The sequence below is a fragment of the Podarcis gaigeae genome, assembly GCF_964106915.1.
Source record: "Podarcis gaigeae genome assembly, chromosome: 6".
NCBI classification, from domain to species: Eukaryota; Metazoa; Chordata; class Lepidosauria; order Squamata; family Lacertidae; genus Podarcis; species Podarcis gaigeae.
In genome coordinates this window covers 69,944,921-69,968,129 of record NC_139682.1, presented here as the reverse complement: position 1 = coordinate 69,968,129, position 23,209 = coordinate 69,944,921, and the positions used below count along the sequence as shown (strand labels likewise).

Genomic DNA, 23,209 nt, shown 5'->3' with positions numbered 1-23,209 from the left:
AAATGCTGGCTCCCTCGGCCAATAAAGCGAGATGAGCGCCGCAACCCCAGAGTCGGTCACGACTGGACCTAATGGTCAGGTGTCCCTTTACCTTTAGACTTACGTGGGGCTTAGTCATACGGCCACATGACCTGGAAGCTGTACGCTGACTCCCTTGGCCAATAAAGCGAGATGAGTGCCGCAACCCCAGGGTTGGTCACGACTGGACCTAATGGTCAGGGGTCCCTTTACCTGAGTACCTGCCCCTTAGGAGCTAGATGTCTAATTTTCTACGAGCCAGTCTTCCAAAATGAACTTTAGATTGAATACTTGACTAGCCTAGCCCGGTGTTAGGCTAAGAGATGGTGACTGGCCCATGGTCACCCAATGAGCTTCCTGGCTGAGTGCAGAATCAAATCTTGGTCTCCGAAGTCATAGTCCCACACTCTAACCATTATGCCACACTGGCTCATTGCCTGCAGATAGTGCATGGGCCCAGCAGATGATGGTTATGATAGGATTTGGATGCAGTCTTATCCCACAAAGGCTAGTGACAGCAGGGCAGGGATTTCAGATGATGAGTAAATGCGAGGGGATCGTGTTAGCCCCAGCTGATGCACGTGCAGGGCGCAGGTTCAGCTGCCATGAGAGGGAGCCCTACATGTGTATGCATGCATGTATGTGTGTGTGCATGTATGTATGTATGCATGCACGTAGGGCTTCTCTGACTGAGAGAGGGGTTCCCTGGTCGGTCAGTATCCTGCATGTATGGGGGAATATCAGTATGCACTTAGATCTTGTTCTCATGGCCATGTGGGGGTCTGTCTGAACCCTCCCAAGGTTTTGGGAGAACACCTTGGACTCAGCTATACAGCTGCAAATATAATGTTTTAAGTGTGTTTTAAGTGCATTATACAAATGGGACACCAGATGGCGCTGATGAGCTAACGACAAATTCCACAGGTTTTTAAGAATGGTTATTTAAAAAAACATTTGCACAGTGTTTTTTATATGTGTGTTGTTTCAGCCCTTGTGAATTTCACCAATGATGGTAAAATTTACCCCCACTTAAAAAAACCTGTATGTATCCACACAATACAGGAGGGATAGCTAACATGGTGCCCTCCAGATGTTTTGGCCTACAACTGCCATTATCCCTGACCTTTGACCTTGCTGCCTGAGGCTGATGGGAATTGTAGCCCAAAACACCTAGAGGGCACAACGTTGGCTAACCCTGTATAAGTGCTTGTCAGGGCCGGCCTTACTGTTAGGGAGTTGGACAGCCATCCGTGGCAGCAACAGTCCTTGGCAGATCATGGCTTTGTCTGGGCTCCCTAAGCTGGTCTGCTGCCCCAGATGTGGTGGTGGAGCTGTCCTGTCACTAGTGTTGAAGTAAGATTCAGCTGCTAATTTATTTGGCTTCTGCATGTGGAACTAGGAGGAGTTGCTATCTTGTCCTTTGCCTCAGGTCACAAAATGTGTCTGTCCTGATGGTTGTGATTACTGGTAATGGATGCTTCCAGATAGGTCTTTATTATGGGATGGGAGCTCATCATGCTTACCTTTTTTCTATAACATCAACATAACATCATTGGCGTCAAAATGCCAACCCCTACTTTGCCTTTAAGGGTGGCGCTGTGGGTTAAACCACAGAGCCTAGGACTTGCCGATGAGAAGGTCGGCGGTTAGAATCCCCGAAACAGGGTGAGCTCCCGTTGTTCGGTCCCTGCTCCTGCCAACCTAGCAGTTCGAAAGCACATCAAAGAGCAAGTAGATAAATAGGTACCGCTCTGGCGGGAAGGTAAATGGCGTTTCCGTGCGCTGTTCTGGTTCGCCACATGACCTGGAAGCTGTACGCTGGCTCCCTCGGCCAATAAGGTGAGATGAGCGCCGCAGCCCCATAGTCGGTCAAGACTGGACCTAATGGTCAGGGGTCCCTTTACCTTTACCTCACTTTGCCCTTATTTAATCTGGATTTAACATTTCTGGGGGAAAGCTGATTGGTTAACAAAAAAGCTTTTGCCATTGACCTGCTTGTGATATCTGTCCAACTTTTTGCAGTATTAAGCTTCCATCTGGAAACACCCCCAGATCTATGGGGCAGGGTGTATTGTCAGCAGATACCAAGAAAATCTGTTTCTCACGCTTTCTGCAGCATATATTGCCAGCCCTGAGAATTACTGAAGGATTTGGTCATGTAAATGACTGTTTACGTTTTTGGCAGTGGCTAAAAATATTGGCACAGCTATAAAAATAGTAAAATACTGTTTATGTTATAACTTTCTATATGCAGGATGTTGTTTAGACAGTAACAGTCCTAAAACCTAGGAGCCATTGTGGACTGAAGACTGAATATATGAATGCGATGGCTGCAGCCAAAAAAATGGCAATGCAGTAAGCCCCTGCAATCTGCATGCATTTAACTTGTGCACATTCAGCTTTAGGCACTTGGCCCCCCAAAATGGGGGGGGGGGGTTAAAAGGCGGCAAGGCAATTAGGGAAAATGAATGTGGCAATCCACGCCCCCCGCCAGGAACCCAGTGAGTTTTGACTATACAGTGGTACCTCAGGTTACAGACTCGGCTAACCCAGAAATAGTACCTCGGGTTAAGAACTTTGCTTCAGGATGAGAACAGAAATTGCGAGGCGGTGGCAGTGGGAGGTCCCATTAGCTAAAGTGGTACCTCAGGTTAAGAACAGTTTCAGGTTAAGAACGCACCTCCAGAACAAATTAAGTTCTTAACCCAAGCTCTTAACTGTACATGCTTTTGGCTTTAGGTACAATCCCTGGAACGTAACCCCGACATAAGTTGCTGGCCTACTGTACTGTTTTGGGTTACATTAACAAATGCATTATTTAAAAAACAAAACAAGAGCTAACAGAAACTTGGGTAATTGGTGGCTTGGGAGCTCTCAAAGTTTTCCATCACACTTCCAATACTGGACCCACCCCACTGCAGTGCAAGCTGAGAGCTTTACAACAAAACAAAAGAAGCAATCTCCTTGCCTTGTGAATAACAAAGCTCTATGTGAGGAGTGAGGGTGTTAAAAAATCATTGACTTATGCTTAGCTTGTGCAGGAGTGAGTCAATGAGTAAAACCATCTCAGCAAGCACTAGCTCAGTTTGTTCCCATGTCATCCTCTTAGGACGCGGGTGGCGCTGTGGGTTAAACCACAGAGCCTAGGACTTGCCGATCAGAAGGTCGGCGGTTTGAAACCCTGCGACGGGGTGAGCTCCTGTTGTTCCGTCCCAGCTCCTGCCCACCTAGCAGTTCGAAAGCACGTCCAAGTGCAAGTAGATAAATAGGTACCGCTCCGGCGGGAAGGTAAACAGCGTTTCTGTGAGCTGCTCTGATTCACCAGAAGCGGCTTAGTCATGCTGGCCACATGATCCGGAAGCTGTACGCCAGCTCCCTCGGCCAATAAAGTGAGATGAGCGCCGCAACCCCAGAGTCGGTCACGACTGGACCTAATGGTCAGGGGTTCTTTTACCCTTTCCTTTACATCCTCTAAGTAAGGTGCACATATGATAAGCCCCTGGCTTAGGGTCATAATAGGGAGCATGCAGTCACAGCCTGCAGCCATTAAAGGCATCAGGGTCTCGACAGCCTGCTTCAGACACCTGCTTATCCTTTCCCGTCCCATGTCCTATGTCGTGTTTCCACATGCAACACATACTGCTAGCCATCTGCTAAATGCTCATGGCAGAAGCTCTTCATTGCTCCTTCTGACTTGCTACCTGTCCTCTGAGCACCCTGTTCCTGCCAGAATGAGCACTGTTTCATGATGGCAGGAGATCACAGAGGTGCAGCAATGGAAGGTAGAGATTTTTATTTATTTTTTACCAGGAGCATGGAGAAAGCCAGGAGTAGGCAAGTGCTGAAGCAGGCTCTCTTGTCTGCAGTATTTATTAGGGGGAGGGGGTCTCGTCCCTTACAGAGTCACAAAGAGGCAACATACGACCCAGTTCTCATCCAGGGGCTTTTTCCTATATACATCTATCATCTAAGTTGACACCATGCAGTTCAGTATTTCATAACTTGCAGCTGAAATGTGCAAACTACCTCCATTATATATAAAAAAAGAGGTGGCTGTTTGAAATTTGCTATCTTTCTATGGTCTTTGATCCATGATTATTGTTTCATACATACAGTTTGTGATTTGATGTTGCAGTGATGACTGTGCATACACTTCTCAGAGCGAGTATGTTCATCCAGTGGCGTAGCCTGGGAGTGCCCACTGGTTGGCCCGAGTGCAAAATTTGTTAGGGGCGCAAAATTTCAGCTACACGCTTCCATCGCTGGGCTCTGTTAAAAACAGCTTCTCCATGCAAACCAGGAAGTGACCTCTCCAAACAATGGAACAACTTTTCTTAGCTCTGTGGCTGCAATCTCCTGGGTGACGTGGATGCCGAAGGCAGTCGAATGTGTATATATACTCTGTCCGTTTCCCTCCCCCCTCTTTCCATGACCCAGGACACTGGCAACCCACACTACGCCCCTGTCCATCTGAGGGTTGAATAAACGCTATCAGTCACCTCAGAGTCATATCGTAAGTCCAAACGAAGAGTGATGGCATATAAAGCTTGGTTCGATAACGTTTCCATATAGCTTCATGAACATGGCATATGACCAACTACCATTTGTGGCAGTGTTGCTTTTAGGTATTTAATTGAGAAATAATGTGGCTAGATGCACAAGAGGACAGGGCTTCTAAACTCCTAGTAGCTGAATTCCCTTTTTCTGCGTGACTATTAATAGCGCAGGAGCCTTACCTACTTTCATATCTAGTTGCCCCGATGAGAAAGCATTTGGAAATCACAGTGAATTGGCAGCACAGTGCTAGAAAAGGTTGGGTTTGATATCCCACTTTATCACTACCCTAAGGAGTCTCAAAGCGGCTAACAATCTTCTTTTCCCTTCCTCCCCCACAACAAACACTCTGTGAGGTGAGTGAGGCTGAGAGACTTCAGAGAAGTGTGACTAGCCCAAGATCACCCAGCAGCTGCATGTGGAGGAGTGGGGATGCGAACCCGGTTCACCAGATTACGAGTCCACCGCTCTTAACCACTACACCACATTACTATGTATGTTTGCTCCTAAGCAAGTTGTGCTGTATTCATTCGGGCTTGTTTCCAAATGCCATTGCAGCCATATTGTGCCAGCTTGTTCATGCTTACTCAGAAATAGGTTCCATCCACTATGTTCACTGGAGCTTTCTCTCAAGTAACTGAGAACATAGGAAGAGCCCTGCTGAATCAGAGCAGCATCCCGTTCTCACAGTGGCCAACCAGGTACCTAAGGGAAGCCAAAAGGCAGGACATGAGTGCAACATCATTCCTCCTACGTCTGCTTCCTAGTGACTGGATTGCAGCCTTGTTTTACCTGCATTCTTGTTTTCTAGTTTTAGCATTTAGGCTAAAGCATTTTAAAGCGCATATCTGCAGCAATAACCGATTAAAACCAAAACCCAGACTCTTAGGTTGCTAGCAAAAAACTATGTGCTACACAGGAGGGTTTCCAGGGCCACATACTACCCACTTGTGTTTTGCATATGAATGTTGACAGCTAACCATTGGGGGGGGGGGAATAAGAGCCTGTATGGAATATTAGGGAAATGCTCTCTACAACTTTTCCAGCCAATTCCGGGGGGAAATATTAAGAGTTTATCACTTTAAGCAAAAACGCAAAGAGGCTAAACTGTAAATGCATATGAAGTGAAAGATGAAGTGAGTATCCTTTCCTATACAATCTTGCTTCAAATTGCATTCCCCTCCCCCTGTGCTTTAGAGCCCGATGGAAAAAAATGTTCTGTAGGTAGTGGGGTTTGAGCAACTGCTCACTACTTAAGTAGCTGTGATGGGATTTGCTCGTCATTTGTCTTTCTGCGTACATCTTTCTCCAGAGACCCTCTGATAGTTTCCTGGCTGGTTTTGGGGCCTTGCAAATTGGGTCCAGATGAGGAAAAGATTTTGAAGTTGGTGTGCAAAAGGATGTGTGTTTGTGTGTGTGTGGTGGTGGTGGTGGGGAGAGGAATAATCACAAGCGTGTTTATAGGAACTGTGAAAGAAATGGCCGGGATGAAGTTTGGCTTTTGGGTAAGCGGGTGAGGTGGGCTACAGCTTCTGAGAAGCTGCAAACAATTTGCAGATTCCAGGCAGGGAAACCATGAAGCCGAGTTTGTGAAAGGTTAATCTGGACCACCCTAAGCATATTATCCCATTGTTGATGTGTGGTCGTCATCCCCTGCTTCCCAGTTTTTTTCTGGGCTCAGTTCAAAGTGCTTGTCTTGACCTTGAAGATTTAAAGATCCTGAGACCTTAGTGTCTAAGTTTGGTCTAAACTAGGACCACTTTCCACACATGGATATGGCCATCAGCTGAAATTATCTCTGAAATTACCTTCTGAGATCAGGTGGCAGACTATCAGACAAATCTGCACAGATATAAGACTATAGAAAATGAACTGTTTTGCAATGTGTCACAGTAATTGCGTTCAAGTTTCATTCAAGCTATCAACATGAAAGGGACTTATTTTTTCCTTCTCTTTATTCCCAACTTACAACTGTGGAAAAAGAAATAATACATGTATTCATGGGAAGAGATCAGTTTTCTAAATTGATTCACCTTCTGCAGCTTAAGGAATGGATTGCCAATCTTTAGAAATCCCTGAACTGGCTACCTTTTGTTTGTTGTTTCTTGTAAGTTCTACCTCTGTTCTTTATATTAGGCAGAAAAAACTGCAGACCTTGAACATCTATTTACCTATCTTTCTTTATTCTAGAGTTGAGTAACTCATGGCCAAGTGAATTTTCAGAAACCTTACAAGGGATAGATAGATAGATAGATAGATAGATAGATAGATAGATAGATAGATATAGATATAGAAAATCAATTTTTTTCTGATAAAGATAACTCTGACAACAGGAAACAGATCAATATATCAGTTACGATAGGACATTAGGATTTTGTGGGGTTTGTTTATCAGATCTCTTTGATTGGTTTATTTTATAATGCAAAATGTAGCATTACTAATATTCAGTCATTCTTAAATCTGGCATGGGCTTTTGGAATTGTTTGATTTAGACTGCCAAGCAAAGTATGAGTTATTAACCAGGACTGAATCTTAATTACAGGGTAATCAGTATTATGCTTGTTTGTTTTTAAGAGGCACATTTTAGCAGGTGCCGTTGCCAATTTTGAAGTACTGTACCAGATTTCATAATTTCCTTACTGTAGCCTTGTTCTTCAGAAGTTCTGATGTTGCAGTCTATCTTTATACAAGGATAATAAATTTTTCCTTCCCTGCCGTATCTTGATAACTTATTTTTTAATAGCTGCTTCTCCACTGGCCCACCTTCTTTATTTCCAAAAAAATACATTGATTAGCTTCTGACCCTGGGTTTTATTCTAAATCACATGCCGTTTATTAATATTTCACCTAGTAAGGACAAGCAAAGTTCATATAACAGTTTGCAAGAGAGAAGCAAAGGATTCTGGGAGTTGACTCATGCATCCTGTCAGGCTAACACAGCCTTCTCCAGCCAGAGCCCCACAGATTGGCCAACAGACACCAGTTGCCATTTGAGAAGGAAGAAAAGAATGAGGGAGGCAGGCAAAAGCAACATCAGTCTGCTTCCGTCAGACTGGTTTTCAGGTATAAAACATTCTCATTATATTCAGTTTTGGAAGGCTCAGAAATATACCTATCTAGTGCCATTTTTAGCATAAAATGAACAGTTGCTTTTCTTCCAGTTTTCTGAATTGAGAATTGGCCGCTGAGCATAAAATATCATTTTCAGTGTTGCTTTCTCTCCTGGATTTTAGTAGGACGACTTTTGCAGCCAAAAGAGAAGGAGCTACACACTTGGTGCTGCACAGTTTCTTTCTTTTCTTTTTTAAAAAACCTTTTAATGTTGACTAGAGACAAAACAATGTCGAAGGAAACATTATTCAGAGCCTATGCCTTGGTAATTTGTAAAAAGTTCCCTCTGAAGTATAACATCTGCAGCAGGTGTGTTTTCTCATATCAGATGTCGAAGGGAAACCAGACAGAATGAAGTCAGCTGGAGCAGCCTCTCAGGAAGAACTTGTATAGTAAAAGTGAATTATTTACAGTACAAGAATGGTTTTTTTTATATTTCAGGTTGCCAACAGTTTTTCGGAAAGTTTTTGTTTTTTTTAAAGCTGTGTGAGGAATAGAAAGGTGAACTTGCATTAGCAGCGATAACTAGCAGAGCCCTCAACTTGAAAAATTTGCTAATACTTCTTGTATTTAGACAGAGGTGGTGGTGGTGAATATTGTGTAGAAGCAAACAACAAAACGTTTTCTGGGGAAGCCTCAAATTGTTATTTGTTTGGGGTAAACACTTATAAAATTATGTTGGCAAAAGATTAGAAGGTGAATCTTGCCTTGGCATGGAAAGACCCTGTTTGAATGGAATGCTAAACTATGGTTTATTGCAGAGTGGCTAACCTGTGGCTCTCCAGGTTGTTGCCGGACTCCCAAATATAATCAGCCCAAGCTGTGAACAGGAATGATGGGAGTTGTAGTCCAGCAACATCTGCGGGGCCACAGCTTAGCCACTAGAATTATGCACAGAAGTCAGTAGGAACCTCACTCATAGACTGCTCCTCTTTTCAAGATTGGACACTTTTGTTTTTGCTTGTTGTTACTTTAAAATGTGATTTCTTCAAGCCAGCCGCTATCAAGTTGTTGTTTATGATCCCGACTTGTTCTCAAACTGAAGTTTCAAGTAACCAGAGTTTCCCAGGTTTGGCTGCAACAAGGAACTGTTGTTAGCTTCACAGTGGAAGCAGATACTTCCTGTCTCCCCACCTTCTTGGGAGTGGGGAGGAAAAACTATCATGCAAGCCCATGCCTCGTGCATTTAATGCATTTGAACCTAACCATCTGCACTCTTGCTGCTGTTAAAGATGTAGGGACAAAGCCAGTTTTTATTCAGAATGGAAGCAAAGATAATTACAAAACGCAATATATGTGCAGCCTGATTTCATGCAGATTTAGGTAGGTAAGTATAGTTTTCAGTCAACTATTTTTCTCTTCACTCAGGGCTGATTCATGTATTACATTTCACCTTCCTTGACTAGTAACACTAGTATAAGATGCAGAATAACCTCTCTCTTGTGAACAGCTGGATGCATTTTTGTTTGATGTCAATTTCACTCCCCCTCACAGGTGTTCATTTTTGGAGAGTGCATTTCTTTCACTCAAGTCAGTCTGAAAGACAAATAATACGAAATTAATAGTGACTTGGTCATGCAAAAATAACGTTGATACATATCTTAGGACAAGGGGATTAGAATCCGCACTGATTGAAAAATAACAGGATAGATAAATTCAGAGCCTGTTCACTATTCAGGTAACCATCTGCGCAGGCAATAGCTACAGGAAATTTTTTACTCTGTAGACCTTTTGTTCATGGATTTTTATGGGACATAAGCCCTCGTCTGAAATGCCTCCCCCACTGCCTGCTTCACTCCCAACATTATTATCCTTGCTGGCTCCACCCCTTGACTTCTATAGGATTGGTGTGAGGTGTGAACAAGGAGCTTATTTACATTATACCTGAAGGTCCTTTATACCTGAAGGAGCATTCTCCACCCCTATCATCCAGCCCAGACACTGAGGTCCAGAGCCGAGGGCCTTCTGGCGGTTCCCTCACTACGAGAAGTGAGGTTACAGGGAACCAGGTAGAGGGCCTTCTCGGTAGTGGCGCCTGCCCTTGGAATGGCCTCCCAGCAGATGTCAAGGCAATAAACAACTATTTTACTTTTAAAAGACAACTGAAGGCAGCCCTGTTTAGGGAAGTTTTTAATGTTTAATGCTGTATTGTTTTTAATATTCAGTTGGAAGCTGGGGAAACCCAGCCAGATGGGCAGGGTATAAATAAATTATTATTATTATTATTATTATTATTATTATTATTATTATACAGCTGTTGTTATTTATTAATTTGATTTATATACTGCCTTTCATGCAAAAATCCTAGGGCGGTGTACAACATTAAGAACATGTTTTACAGAGCATCAAGAATAAAAACCTAATAATATAAACCATAACAGACAACGTAAATAACAAATTAATCATCACAACAGTACCTCCCCTTCTGCAAGACCCAGAGCAAACGGGGGGTGGGGGGCTGGATTCTGCCTTGGAGCACATTGCTGTCTTAAAAACGCAGCTCGCTGTTCTTTTTCTCCATTTGGATCAAAATCAGTTTGACGGGGGCGGGTGGTGGTGGTGGAGACAGTTGAATAGGCAGCATTCCCAAGGATAGTGCCAGACTGTGGTTGGCACCCAGTGGGTGCAGAGTCAAGGGGCTCTTGGGAAGGGTCCACAGCAACATGGAGCAAATGGGTCAGTGCGTCTGGCTGTTAACTGGAAGGTTGGTGGTTCAAGCCCACCCATGGATGGCTGTAGGCAAAAGATTCCTGCATTGCAGAGGGTTGGACTAGATCAGTGTTTCTCAACCTGTGGTTCCCCAGATGTTGTTGGACTACAACTCCCATCATGCCTAGCCAGCATGACCAGTGGTCAGGGATGATGGGAGTTGTAGTCCAACAACATCTGGGGAACCACAGGTTGAGAACCGAACCTCGGGTACCTTCCAATTCTACAATCCTATGATTCTATGAAATGCTTTGTGTGTAGCAGACCATGTGTATTCATTATAGTTTGCTTTGTACTTTCCATGGTATCAGTTGCCTTGGGTGATGTTAATCGACCAGGCTGGGAAATGGTCAGGGTATTTTGCCTTGCTGATGCTCATCCACACGGAACATAGCATAAGCAAGTGCTGGTCTCTTTCTTCTCCTTCTTGGATCATTATATGTAAGTGTTTGCACATCTAGCTGCCTTCTTCCTTATAGGAGCATTAAAAGAATAATAATTCTATGAAGGGATAGGGTAAATTAAGGTTTTGAAATGAAAATATAATAATAATGATTTGTGGACTTAAGGGCTGTCACACAGAAGAGGGCAAAGACTTGTTCTCTGCACCTACAGGGGTCAGGGATAAACCCGATGGCATCAAGTGACTGGAGAATAGCTGTCAGATGCTGATGGTGGTTGCTCGTGAGTAACCAGACAGGAATCCGACCTGTCTTTTACAGGTTTTATTGTGCAAACTATTTACAGTGCAGATCTACAAAGTTCATGTCCGTCTTAGTCACTTGCAGAATACGGGAGTGGCCCCTTCCGGCTTCTCCCCCAACATAAGAACTTTGGCACCCCAAGCCTCCTCCTCCCCTCCTTGCGTTTCACCCCTCTGTACAAGCTGAGCAACGGAAGTGGCGTGCATCCCTCCTGGCCAACCTGGCAAGGTGAGGTGCTGGGGCTCTTAGCAGCATCCTCGAGCCCTTTCCTCTCTTGGCTGGCCCCTTCCCTCTCTTCTCCACTGGAGGTGTGGCTTTTCCCACCGCTGAAACAGGAACTGCTCCTCAGGAGTTTTGGAGGGCCCCCCCCCGTATCCCAACAGCCCCCCTGCTTCCCTCCCCTGTTCTGATGGCAGTCCCCTGACAATAGATTTCAGTTGAACATTAGAGGAAACCTGTTTCCAATCCAGTGGAACCAATTACGTCAATGGGTGGTGGTCTCTCCCTCACTGGAGGCCTTCAATCAGAAGCCAGACACCCATCTATTGGGGATACTCTAATATTGGATTTCTAGAAGGTGGACTAATGGCTTTTTCGACCCCTTCTACCTCTGACTCTTTGGCTAAACGTTAACATTTTGTGTAACACAAACACTAATGCATATCACAGCTGGGGTCCCCAATGTCCTCAGCCTCAGACAAACACCTTCTTTGGCATCCACTAAGGCCTCTGTCCCTTTCAATTTTATACTGTATATCTCTTTAAAGAGATTGAAGGTTTGGGGGCTTATTTGTTTGTGGTGCTTACTGCTTTATCATTATGGTTCGTCTTGCGGTGCCACCTAGGTCTTTTGCCTTTTATCTGAGTGGAATTCTGAGCTTCGCCCATGTTTCTTCTATGAAATGGGCATTGTGTGACACGCAGAACTGTTTCTTAGATTTCCAAATGTGTCCCGGGCCCAAAAAGATTGGGGGCCCTTGTATTTAATGGTATGATGGCTGCGGGATTGAAAAAAGCCCTGACACAGTGTGTAACTATGGATATATAGCACACAACCTCACAATTCTGCTGTTCACTGTGCTTGTTCCAAATGAGGAATTCCAAAGAGAAGAAATATAAGAATAAGAGATGCAGGTGGTGACGGATAAAATGACACCTGTGAGAGTGGGGACAGCCAGGAATGGTGGTGGAGACGTAACATGTTTACCCATCACTAAACCAACATGTGGTCTTCTGGCAAAACTGGATACTGACCTGGAAAAGCCTAATAGAATCTGAGAATTGGGTGGTGAATAAATTGTTTCATACCTAAGGATTGTGCATCACTTATTAGGGATAAAACATATACTTTTCTGTGTGTTTAACCTGATATTATTTTCTTTTTTCTTTTAGGAAAACCCTCCTCCTTTTTTTCGCAACATGTATAGCTGTGGGTGCTACACAAATACGAGAAGAAGGTGAGACATGTTCCTGATTTTATTATAGAATATTTGAATTATTTTCCTTTAAAAGAGAGAGAGAAAAAAATATATATATGAAGGATTCTGGTAGTAATGACGTGAAATTCAGTTTTTCAAAGACCTCTAATGCCAGATAGTTACAATAGGAGCAAAAGTTTAAAGAAACCAGTTTAGGAAGGCTGACCTTTTCAAAATTACTCAGATTTTCTGTCTGTGAAATTGCATACATATTTAGGCAGACTCCTTGCAAAAAGGAAGTTTTGTACATTGTAAAGGCTTTGATTGTGACTTCATTGCACGTGGGTGTATTTGGGGGTGGCAAACCGAAGCCGGATTACCTTTGCACTTCTTGGGACTCTCCAAAACAAACTAGTTCACATAATAAGTACTTAGTCTGAACTTGCATTTTTAAGGCCAAAAAAGTAAACTTGCTTTTTTGGCTTATTTCCTCCACCCACAAATTTTCAGACGCAGCTGTTGGCTAAAAAGCAACTGATTGTGCTTTTGTTGTTGTTTGTGTTTATTCAGAGGACTAATGAATGGGACAGATGGCTGGGCACTTGTTCTAACATCTGAAGTTAGCATCTGTATCTATTTTAGCAGCGGCTAAAACCTGTGCTGGGGTTGTCATCTTTGAAACAAATGAGCTGGTTTGCATGGAACACTAAGCCCAGGACGGCGAACCTGTGACCATCCAGATGTTCATGAATTCCAACTTGCATCAGCCCTAGTCAGCAGGGACAATGGGTTGGAATTATGGGACTTGTAATCTAGCAACCTCTGGAGGACCACAGGTTCCCCAAATCTGTACTAAGCCAAGCTGAATGTTTGAGTGTTAGACTTCTAGGAATGAGGATTGTGGCTGCTGCATTCCTCCTCTAGTCTAGCTGCAGCTGCCCTGCCATGGTTTGTCTCATCATGTCTGAACCCAGACTCATGGTTTGTCTCACTCCAGATAAGCCACAAGGAAGTAACACATGTTTATCTGGAGGAAACAAACCATGGCTTCATTCAACAGCAGGACCCAGAGGAGGAGAAAAGTGGCTGCAGTCTCCTCTCTCTCAGAGCTTACAAATTTGCACTATCCTAGTTTGACTTAGTGTATCATCCAAACCAGCTCACTGTGAGGCTTCTGCTATTTTATGGTAGCTACTCAGGTAATAGTCACATGATGAAATACGAAGAATTTTAGAGGTGATCGAGAAAGACTCAAGTTCGCATGATAAAACTGTTCCTGGACTGTACAAAATTGGTCTTCTAGTAGTTTTGTTGTATGGAGGACAAACATAGAGAGCCAGTGTGGTGTAATGGTTAAGAGCGGTAGACTCGTAATCTGGTGAACCGGGTTTGTGTCTCCGCTCCTCCACATGCAGCTGCTGGGTGACCTTAGGCTAGTCACACTTCTTTGAAGTCTCTCAGCCCCACTCACCTCACAGAGTGTTTGTTGTGGGGGAGGAAGGGAAAGGTGAATGTTAGCCGCTTTGAGACTCCTTCAGGTAGTGATAAAGCGGGATATCAAATCCAAACGCTTCAAGCATCCTGCTCACTGAAAGGTTTCATGTCAGGGAGACACAACAACTAAGCTAGAACCTTTCTCCCTGACGGTTAGCTTTCTACATTTAGGAAGTTCCTTTCCCCCAACCATCCCTACCAATCTCATTTCTGTTTGTGCCATAGCTTCTGGATTTTAAACTTGAGGACAGGGACTGTCTTGTTCATGTCTTGAAGCTGCTCTGGGAGACTATTCAACTGCAAATTTTGTCATCATTTTTTGCAGCTTGGCAGCTCCAGGTTTTTAAAGTCAGGGCACGTAAGCAAGGTAGTTGGTTTTGGATATTTATCTTGAATTTATCACACGCACCTGTGTTGTTCAAAGCATTATTGCTTAGCTCAAGCCCTTTAGATGTGATGGGCTGAAAACCTGTTCTGTCATTGGGCATCTGGATTTCTTAGGTTATTTAGAATAGAAAACTTTCAAAATACAGGAAAAACTGGAGACATGTGGCACATATAGGGAGAAAAAGAGTTTGATGGCTTCCCTGACTGTACTTCCTTGACAATGCACGGGGTGTTTGAGGGATAAGATGCAGCCCTCTTACCCTTATCCCCCTATGATTTAGGGGAATGATTAATGGGAGTCTGCAGGCAAGCATAGAAGAAAGTCTCTCCTGGACTTGAAACAAGCCATTTTCAAGATGACAAATCATAAATATATGTTGCAAGGAGATTGCCTGTCCTTTGATTTCTTTCTTCTTTTTTAAATTTAGAGAGTAAATGAAATCAGATGCCGACATCTGTGTGCGGGAAGGAATAACTGATCATTAATGGGGGGCAGGGGGGGGGGATGGCCGCTGGAATGAGGAGAAAGCAAGTGGATTACATGTGCTGCAAAAGAATGCATTCTGTTAAGTGTCTTTGAACACTGTTATATTTAGAAAGAGCTTTTGAGCAGTGTGGATGACGTGGTTATAGCTTTCTGCACATTTGCCTCAGGCTCAAAGGCCTGCCCGAAGCAACAGTGTGGGTCGTTGCTTTGAGGTGATCGCCCTCACATCCCAAAGCTTGCTTGCGCATTCATAGCTGGCCACATGGAGGAATAATCTGCTTTCTGCATTTGCGGGATCGAAACACTGTGCTCTTAATCAGAAACATACCTGTAGTGGGGTGTATGGGGTGTTAGGGGACGGGTAGTACCTCCAGTGGGGGGCACATCATGCTCCTTCTGGGGTAGTTTGCCCACCTTTGGCCCCCACCCTGCACTCAGCTCCCACCTTTGTTTCAGAGAAACACCTTCCACCTTCAGAGAGGCTTATATCATCATTATTCAGGAAACCTCTGTTTGCCTCCACTACTGATCTCACAGTGATGTGAGGTGGAGAAAAATCTGTTTCATAAGTCCATCAGTAACAATGAATAGATGCCAGTTGCAAATAAATGCTAGGCTAGCTGGTAAGTTTGATAGTTTTTAGCTTTGTTGACTAAATACAAGTAAAAATAAACAGGGTAGATCAGGCCATCAGAAAATTTTCCTGTGCAGGTTACCCTAATTTGTATATGAAAATTTTCTGGAAACATTTTCTGGGGGGGGGGGGACCCTGTATAAATGTATTCCTGACTCTTTTGAAAATCACATTTTCAGTTTAAAACTTAAATTTAACCATATGTAATTGTTTACGTAATAATTTTAATTCTTTTGTTTATTATGTATTATGTTTTTGGTTTACCTTATTATTATTATTTTTTTGTAAACTGCCCTCTGACTAGTTGTGGTGCAGAGTAGTACAAAAAGATCTTAGTAAGTATCCTAGTCAATATCTTAATTGGATTTAAAATTGGTATTTATGTACGTAATTGGGTTTTTAAAAAATAGATAAAAGGAAATGCAGTTGTTTAATATCATGTTGTGAAATCACTTTGAGAGTCATAATAAGTGATTCAAAAATGAAATACATAATAAATAAAAATATACGAGGGGGACCTGCAACAAAATGTTGCAGCATGGGACACTCTTTCTCATGATGCCAGCCAGCTACTAACCAACGATGTCCCTTTTTTGTACTTATTTTTGCAAAGTTTGGTCCCCTCATCCCAAAACGTTTCTCATTCTGTTTCGTCTTGAATCCTGTCAGCACTTACTAGTGCAATTTGCTATTAGGAAGAGGGAGAGATTGGTATGTTAAATTTAGCATTTATTAGGGTTACCCACACCCCATAGAGCGGAAAATACCATATCAGACTTGGAACAAAACTTCTACTGAAAAACCCAATCTATGCTTGATTTGGCCTCCGTAAAACAAAACAAAAACAATTAAAAAAAAAAAAACAACACAAAAATAAATTGCAGCTAAGCCATGATCATGCATGGAAGATTTTGGCCTTCAACTTATAACATTGATTTCTCACTGTACCATAACCAAGTCTACAATTACTGCAGATTAGACTATAGCTTAAATAAATGAATTGTTTTGCAGCTGGACATCCAAAAGAGTTGGCAGATGTGTAACCCCACCCCCACCCCCACACCAAATGATAGGACTTCCTGTGCCTCAGGCCATGCCGGCTGCTTGCCATTTGTAAACTTGGCACCATTGTGCACTCCTTAACATGACTAGAACCACTGCAAGGTGTGTAACTAATTTTCAAGATGTACAGCACAGTCAAACGTATGCATTCTGTGCCAATTTTTAAAAACCTTTCCAGAAATGTCTTCGATATTTGTGTGCATATGTGCACATTTTTGCTGGAACCAGAGCCAAGATGTGTCTGCTCTTAACATTTGCTAGTAATATCTTTGGTAAACAGAGGGAAGGCAAGTTGGGAAATGAAACCTAATTTCTTGGTAAAGTCTGTGGAAATCCTTATGTTTCAAGGACTCTCTTGACTTAGCTTTGGCTTCGACTTGCTTTCATGCTGACAGAGACTTGACCGTTCATCAGCACTTTAATCCTGAGGTAACATCCTGCTGTTCTCAGAACTCAAAGAGGAATTGATCATGTAAAAACCCTTCCTGCTTTGATACTATGAGATGGCCTAGCAGCTTTTAGGATTAGGTGCCAGCTGCGATGCCATTTTTGGGACTTAAACACAGAGCTGCTACTCTGCTAACGTGAGTCAAAGCAACATTTAATATGTCTGGTCCAAACAAGTTGTGAGAATGGCAGATCCATGTGTCAGAAGCAGGTGGCCATTTCTTTCCTATGAACTAGGTTGGAGATAGAAGATGTCAAGCACAAGATCAGTGAGGGAGCTGGATTAGAGTTAGAAGTGACCCCCCCCCAAGAGCTATCTAATCCAATCCCCTGCAATGTAGGAATCTCAACTAAAGCATGACAGATGGCCATTCACCCCTTTAGCTTTTCAGTTTGTTCAAACATGTAGTACAAACTCATACTGGGTTGCTATAGAAATAAAGTTCTCTGATAAGAACCTGCTGGGCATGAGAGAGAAAATTTTCTTCCTGAGGTATTTCTTTTGGGGGGTGAGAGGATGTACCTTATTTTTTTGTGGTGGTGAGAAATCTTACATCGCTTCACAGCTTCTCATTCGGTGTCAGTGAAAGAAACTACGGTGCATATTTTGTGGAATTCTTAATGCAGTACAGTGGTACCTTGGGTTACATACGCTTCAGGTTACATACGCTTCAGGTTACAGACTCCGCTAACCCAGAAATAGTGCTTCAGGTTAAGAACTTTGCTTCAGGATAAGAACAGAAATTGGGCTCCGTCGGCGCAGCAGCAGCAGGAGGCCCCATTAGCTAAAGTGCTGCTTCAGGTTAAGAACAGTTTCAGGTTAAGAACGGACTTCCGGAACGAATTAAGTACTATTAACCCGAGGTACCACTGTATTGAAATCTGTCTTTAGTAGTAAAAATAATGGGCTCCCACTGGGGGCAATTATGGCCACCAGCTTAGATGGGTTTAAAAGAGGATTAGACAAATTCTTGGAGGACAAGATTATCAATAGTTACCAGACACAATGGCTATACTCTGCCTTCACACTCAGAGACGGCATGCTTCTTAATAGTAGTTGCTGGAACCCACAGGAGGGGGGAGTGCAGTTGTGCTCACATCCTGCTTGTGAGCTCTCCACGGGCATCTGGTTGGCTGCTGTGAGCCCAAGATGCTGGACTAGGTGGGCTGCCAGCCTGATCCGGCAAAGCCAGGCATCCCTAAACTCAGCCCTCCAACTGTTTTTGGACTACAGTTCCCATCATCCCTGATCACTGGTCCTGTTAGCTAGGGATGATGGGAGTTGTAGTCCTATAACAGCTGAAGGGCCGAATTTGGGGATGCCTGGTCAAAGCTATTCTTGCATTGTTGTTGTTGTTGTTGTTGTTTTCCTAGGGTTTAGAATCCAAAATTGCCTGTCAGTTTAATATTCACCAAATGCGGGCCTTTCTAGTTATGAAGTCAGATTAAAAATGTTGTCGAAAGACCAGCAGAATTCTGAAATTTTGAGGGCGGGTTACCCTGTTTAAAACAAAAACAGAATTGACTTAGATGAAATTTTAATGTTTGAAACTAGTCGGGAAGATCATTAAGTAGAATTGTTAGCCTTGTGCAAGGGTCATGGTTATGGTCAACCATGTGGAAATAACATATTGTGGTGGCATCCACAAAACCAGGAGAGATGCCTTCGTTATATGTATGAAATATTGTTATGAAATACTGTTAGGCATACATTATTCATATGAATTCATACCACACCTTCTGCCATTCTCTTATCCTGTGTTTGAGCTGGAAAACCCTCTCTTTGCTACTCACTTGGAACAAATGGCAATTCTGTTTGCTCCAATTCAGCTTTAAAGAGTGGGTTTTTGTGGCGCTTCAAGTGTGGACCATGCCTGGAAAGTGTGGAGGAAAAGAAGGTGTGGATAAGCACAGAGTTAATATAAAGCATTTGAGTAAAATTAAGAATGAAGTTGTCTCACCCCTTCCTTTCTCTTTCCTCCCCTAGGCATAGATATTCTTCATCATTTAGGCCTAAGTGGGCAAGCTCTTCATCAACCATCAACAGGGACTGCACAGCCTTTGTCACGTACTTCATTACCTCAGGGGGTTCACCTAAGTGCCTCAGGAGTTGTTTTGTCCACAAATGCAGCTATTGAGGTGCCTGTCTCTCAAGTGATAGCATCACACATAGGCTCCCAGTTCACCGTTTTGGTTAGCTTGCGTTCTTACGCAGTAAACAATGCCTTTCTTTTCAGTGTTAGAAATAAAAATAGACTGCAGTTTGGTGTCCAGTTGCTCCCAAGGAAGATAATGGTGCATACTGGAGGAAAGCAGTCTGTATATTTTGATTACACTGTTCATGATGAGCAGTGGCACACATTTGCTATTGACGTTACGGAAAAAGCCGTGTCCCTGTATACTCAGTGTGGAAGAAAGCACTTCAGCAGGGAGACTGTTTCTAAAGTACAGCCGTTCGATTCGCAGAGTTTGTTTACTTTAGGAAGGATGAACTCCCATTCAGTCAACTTTGAAGGAATAATTTGTCAGCTGGACATTATCCCCTCTGCACAAGCCTTGGCAAACTATTGTAAATATGTGAAACAACAGTGTCGTCAAGCTGACACATACCGGTCTCAAACAATTCCTCCAGACACATCCCTTGGGGTGCCGCCAAGCAAACCGTTGGATGAAGAAACCCAACCGGTTTCCATGCCATTGAGTACAAGGAAAGGAGAACCAAACCTTCGTAGCAGCAATGGCGCATCAGTCCACATGCCACCAGAACCCCTAGAGACAACCTCTCCCCTGACACCTCGTTTATTAGGAAATGGTACTGCATTGGAAATTATACCGGAACCAGATGACCAGGGAATTGTGAAAGCATCAAAAATTCCTCAGCAAGATGCCAGCAAAAAGAAAGATGGCTTCCAGGCTCTCACAAAATTGCCTCCAAACCTTACAGATAATGCCACAGGTGATACAAGCAGGAAGACCTACCCCGATCTGCTGTTTTCCATAAAGCAGACTAAAACCAAAACTGGCACATCAAAGCAGTATCCATATGAACCCGTGGAGCTGCAGCAAGTTTTAAACACAACATCATATAGGGCTTCTGATTCCACACCTTTCGATAACCAGCTTGGTTCAAGGGACGAAGGGACATTTCCGATTGATGACACTTACAATGCAGAAACCAGTTATGAACTTGATATTGACGGTTATGATTACGACTATGAAGAATTGGAAAGGATGTTTGAACTCGAGAATCTGAGAGGGCCTAAAGGAGACCCCGGGCCACCGGTAAGTTGTCTTGTTTATGTTCCTTAATAAAATGCAGCAGGAGTTCGCAGGTTATACACCATAGTGACTCAACAAATTGACGCAGGAATTTCCTGTGGTTTCAGTTTGGTACTTTAAGCTGGAGGTATAAGAAATAACCTTGAACTTGTGGTCCCTGATAAAAGTAGGGTTTGTTGCTGTGGATGCAGAAAAAGCATGTTGAGGCAGAGAACTAAACTGAAGGTTAGAGGAAGAGGCTAGAACCTTTCCTCATTTATGACATTCCACTGTTTGAATGCTAGAAGCCTTACGGTCAATGCCAAATAAGACACTTACTTGGCACTAGGAATCTGCCAACTTAATCTTGATAATGTTGTTTAATCTATAACATGGTTTAATACGTGGAGGGTACCTGCTCTAAGGGCTGGTTCATTACATTCTTAATGAAGTAACACCTATAATGAGGTTACTCCACTCTTCTTTGAGTAGTCTTTTCTTCTTCCAACTGATGAAGTTGCTTCATCCTAATGAAGTTGTCCCATGCAAGGAGGTGCAAGGAGCTGTCACTACAGGGAACAAGGGAGGAAAATAGGCAGGGAACCTTTTTTTGTTATTTTTTGTGGAAGATGAAAGTGCTGTTGTAAAGGTGAGTTTATAGTGGCAGCAGAATGTGCTTGCCCAAAGTTAGACGCAAGGTGAAAGCCGAAACAGGGCACAGAGACATGGTTGTCTAATTTGCCTGTAGTTGGTGTTGGGAATGAAAGTTATTTTAGGCATAAGGACAATTCAGTACACATGATCCCTCCTTACTGGATCATTTCTGAGATAGATATGTAACTTCCAGGAGTCTGCTAGATCAGTGTTTCCCAACCTTTTTTGGGCAAAGGCACACTTGATTGATGAAAAAAATCTCGAGGCACACCACCATTACAGCCCCGTGACGTCAGCGCGCAGCGTCACGCCGGGAGGGACGCACGAAAGTGTAAGTTTCAATTTTTTCCCCTCCCCCTTGCCGGGGAACCTCCAAGCTTTGGGGGTGGGGGGGGAGGAGGCAGCAAAGCGAGGGACTGAGGGACTCCTCCAACTCCTCCTCCTGCTCGTCCACGGCCAGGTAGAGCCGCTTGAGGCGCCGCTTGAGCTCCTTCTCCTGCTCGTTCAGGGCCGGGTCGCCGCCGTGAGCGGAGGCGGCGTGGGGGACCCCGCAGGTCAGGGCGAGTCGGCTCGTCTGCTGCCACGACAGGAGCAGGGCGGGCGGCGAGGGGGTGGCTGGGTGGGGAAGATCCCCCTCGGATCTGCTCCCTCTCAGGCTCGGTCGGCGCTGTCACGAAGCGAGACGAGGCTGGAAGGCGCCGCTCTCCTCCTCCCTCCGCAGCAAGCGTGGCCTGGCGCGAATCAAATCGCCGCTCCTGTCCCGTGCGCTCAGGTGGGCAGCTCCAAAGGGGCGCCCCCGTGCGCCGGCTTGGGGTGGCTGCCCAAGCGCCTTCTCTCTCTCGCCTCCTCCCACGAGTTCGGGGTCAGCCTCCCGCTCCTCCTCCGCTTCCTCCTGACAGCCGCCGGGGTCTTTGGTCGCCGCAGCCTCCCGTCCAAGAAGCACCTTCGCCCAGGCAAGGACGCGCGCGGAGCTGGCGAGCGCCGAGGGGTGGGGCTCTCGCGCCCGCCTCCCGAACCAGGAGGGCCGGGTCGCCGCCGTGAAGGAAGGGCGCCGGGGCGCTGCTGCTGCCGCCGCCGCTCCCAGCAGGCATGGGCCCAGCTGAGGCGGCGGCGGCTGTTGTGGTGGTGGCAGCGATAGCGGGTGGAGGAGGGAGCGGCGGCGGGGCCGAGGTGGCCGGCGGCGGCGGGGGAGGCGGCGGCGGGTGGAGCAGGAGGGCGGCCGAGGCCGGTGAGGGAGTAGGGTTGCCCGGGGCTTGAGGAGCCGTCGCCGGGAGTTGCTGCTGCTGTTGTTGCTGCTGCTGCCCGGACATGCCGGCCTCCTCCTCGTCCGCTGTCTCGCGCTCCTCCCTTTTGCGCGCGCTGCCCCGCCGCCGCCCCATTGGCCGGGTCCTGTCAGCTGATCCTGTGTTATTTCCTGTGTGTGTGTGTGAGGGGAGAATGGAGAGAGAAACCTCGGCACCACCACCGCGGAGCCGCCCCCGGCTCGACGCGGATCCTCGCCGCCGCCGCCCCGCCTCTCGCCGCCCGACTCGCGGCACACCAGGCAAGGTCTCGCGGCACACTAGTGTGCCGCGGAACACCGGTTGGGAAACACTGTGCTAGATCATGTATAGGGAGTCTTTTGCCCCCCCCCCCATGTTGCTGAACTACAGATCTCAGCATCCCTTTCCCATTGGCAATGGTGGCTGAGGGTGGGAGTTGTCGTTTGGTGGGGGCCAAGCTACCCCACACATATTCTAGGTTTCTAATTCTCTAGTTTTGTGTTCGGGTACTTTGTGCGGCTTTTGAGCCACTTGTCAGAAGTCTGCATTGTTTGATATCAGGACAGTTGCTAAATATATTTAGTTCCATGGCCTACTGGCCTACAATAAATTGCTTCCCATTCTACAATTGCCAGTAAATGAGTCCTTCTGTTTTCACTCCTTTTTGCTGATTCATTTGGTTTCTAGACTGCTAACAGTGTATCAACCTTTGACAAACTGGACTCTAGTTTGTGAAAGCTTATGCCAAAATGCATTTGTTAGGCTTTAAGTGTTACACAATACACTTTTTGTTGTTGCCAACAATGTAGTCCATCTCTGTTTTATGAAGATACAACTCTGTCACTCCTAAGTCACTGAGTGTGTACCAGTTTCCTGTGTACCAGTTTCCTATTAATACTTGTGTCAGAAGAGCACACCTTATAATGTGCAGTACAAGGTGATGTGTGTGTTTATGTACTGAGAAAAGTACAGAAAGTGGATATCCCCAATGGTTTCCCTGTGTTTTTATG

At 44.8% G+C, this 23,209-nt stretch overlaps 1 protein-coding gene across 1 annotated transcript in view; it reads left to right on the top strand.

The window, feature by feature from the left end:
- Positions 1-23,209, top strand: part of COL24A1 (collagen type XXIV alpha 1 chain) — a 169,448-nt gene that overhangs the window by 3,222 nt on the left and 143,017 nt on the right. The window contains exons 2-3 of the mRNA XM_083743163.1: positions 12,489-12,553; positions 19,013-20,307. Coding sequence (XP_083599289.1) covers positions 12,489-12,553; positions 19,013-20,307 — 1,360 coding nt within the window. The remainder of the gene's footprint in view (positions 1-12,488; positions 12,554-19,012; positions 20,308-23,209) is intronic.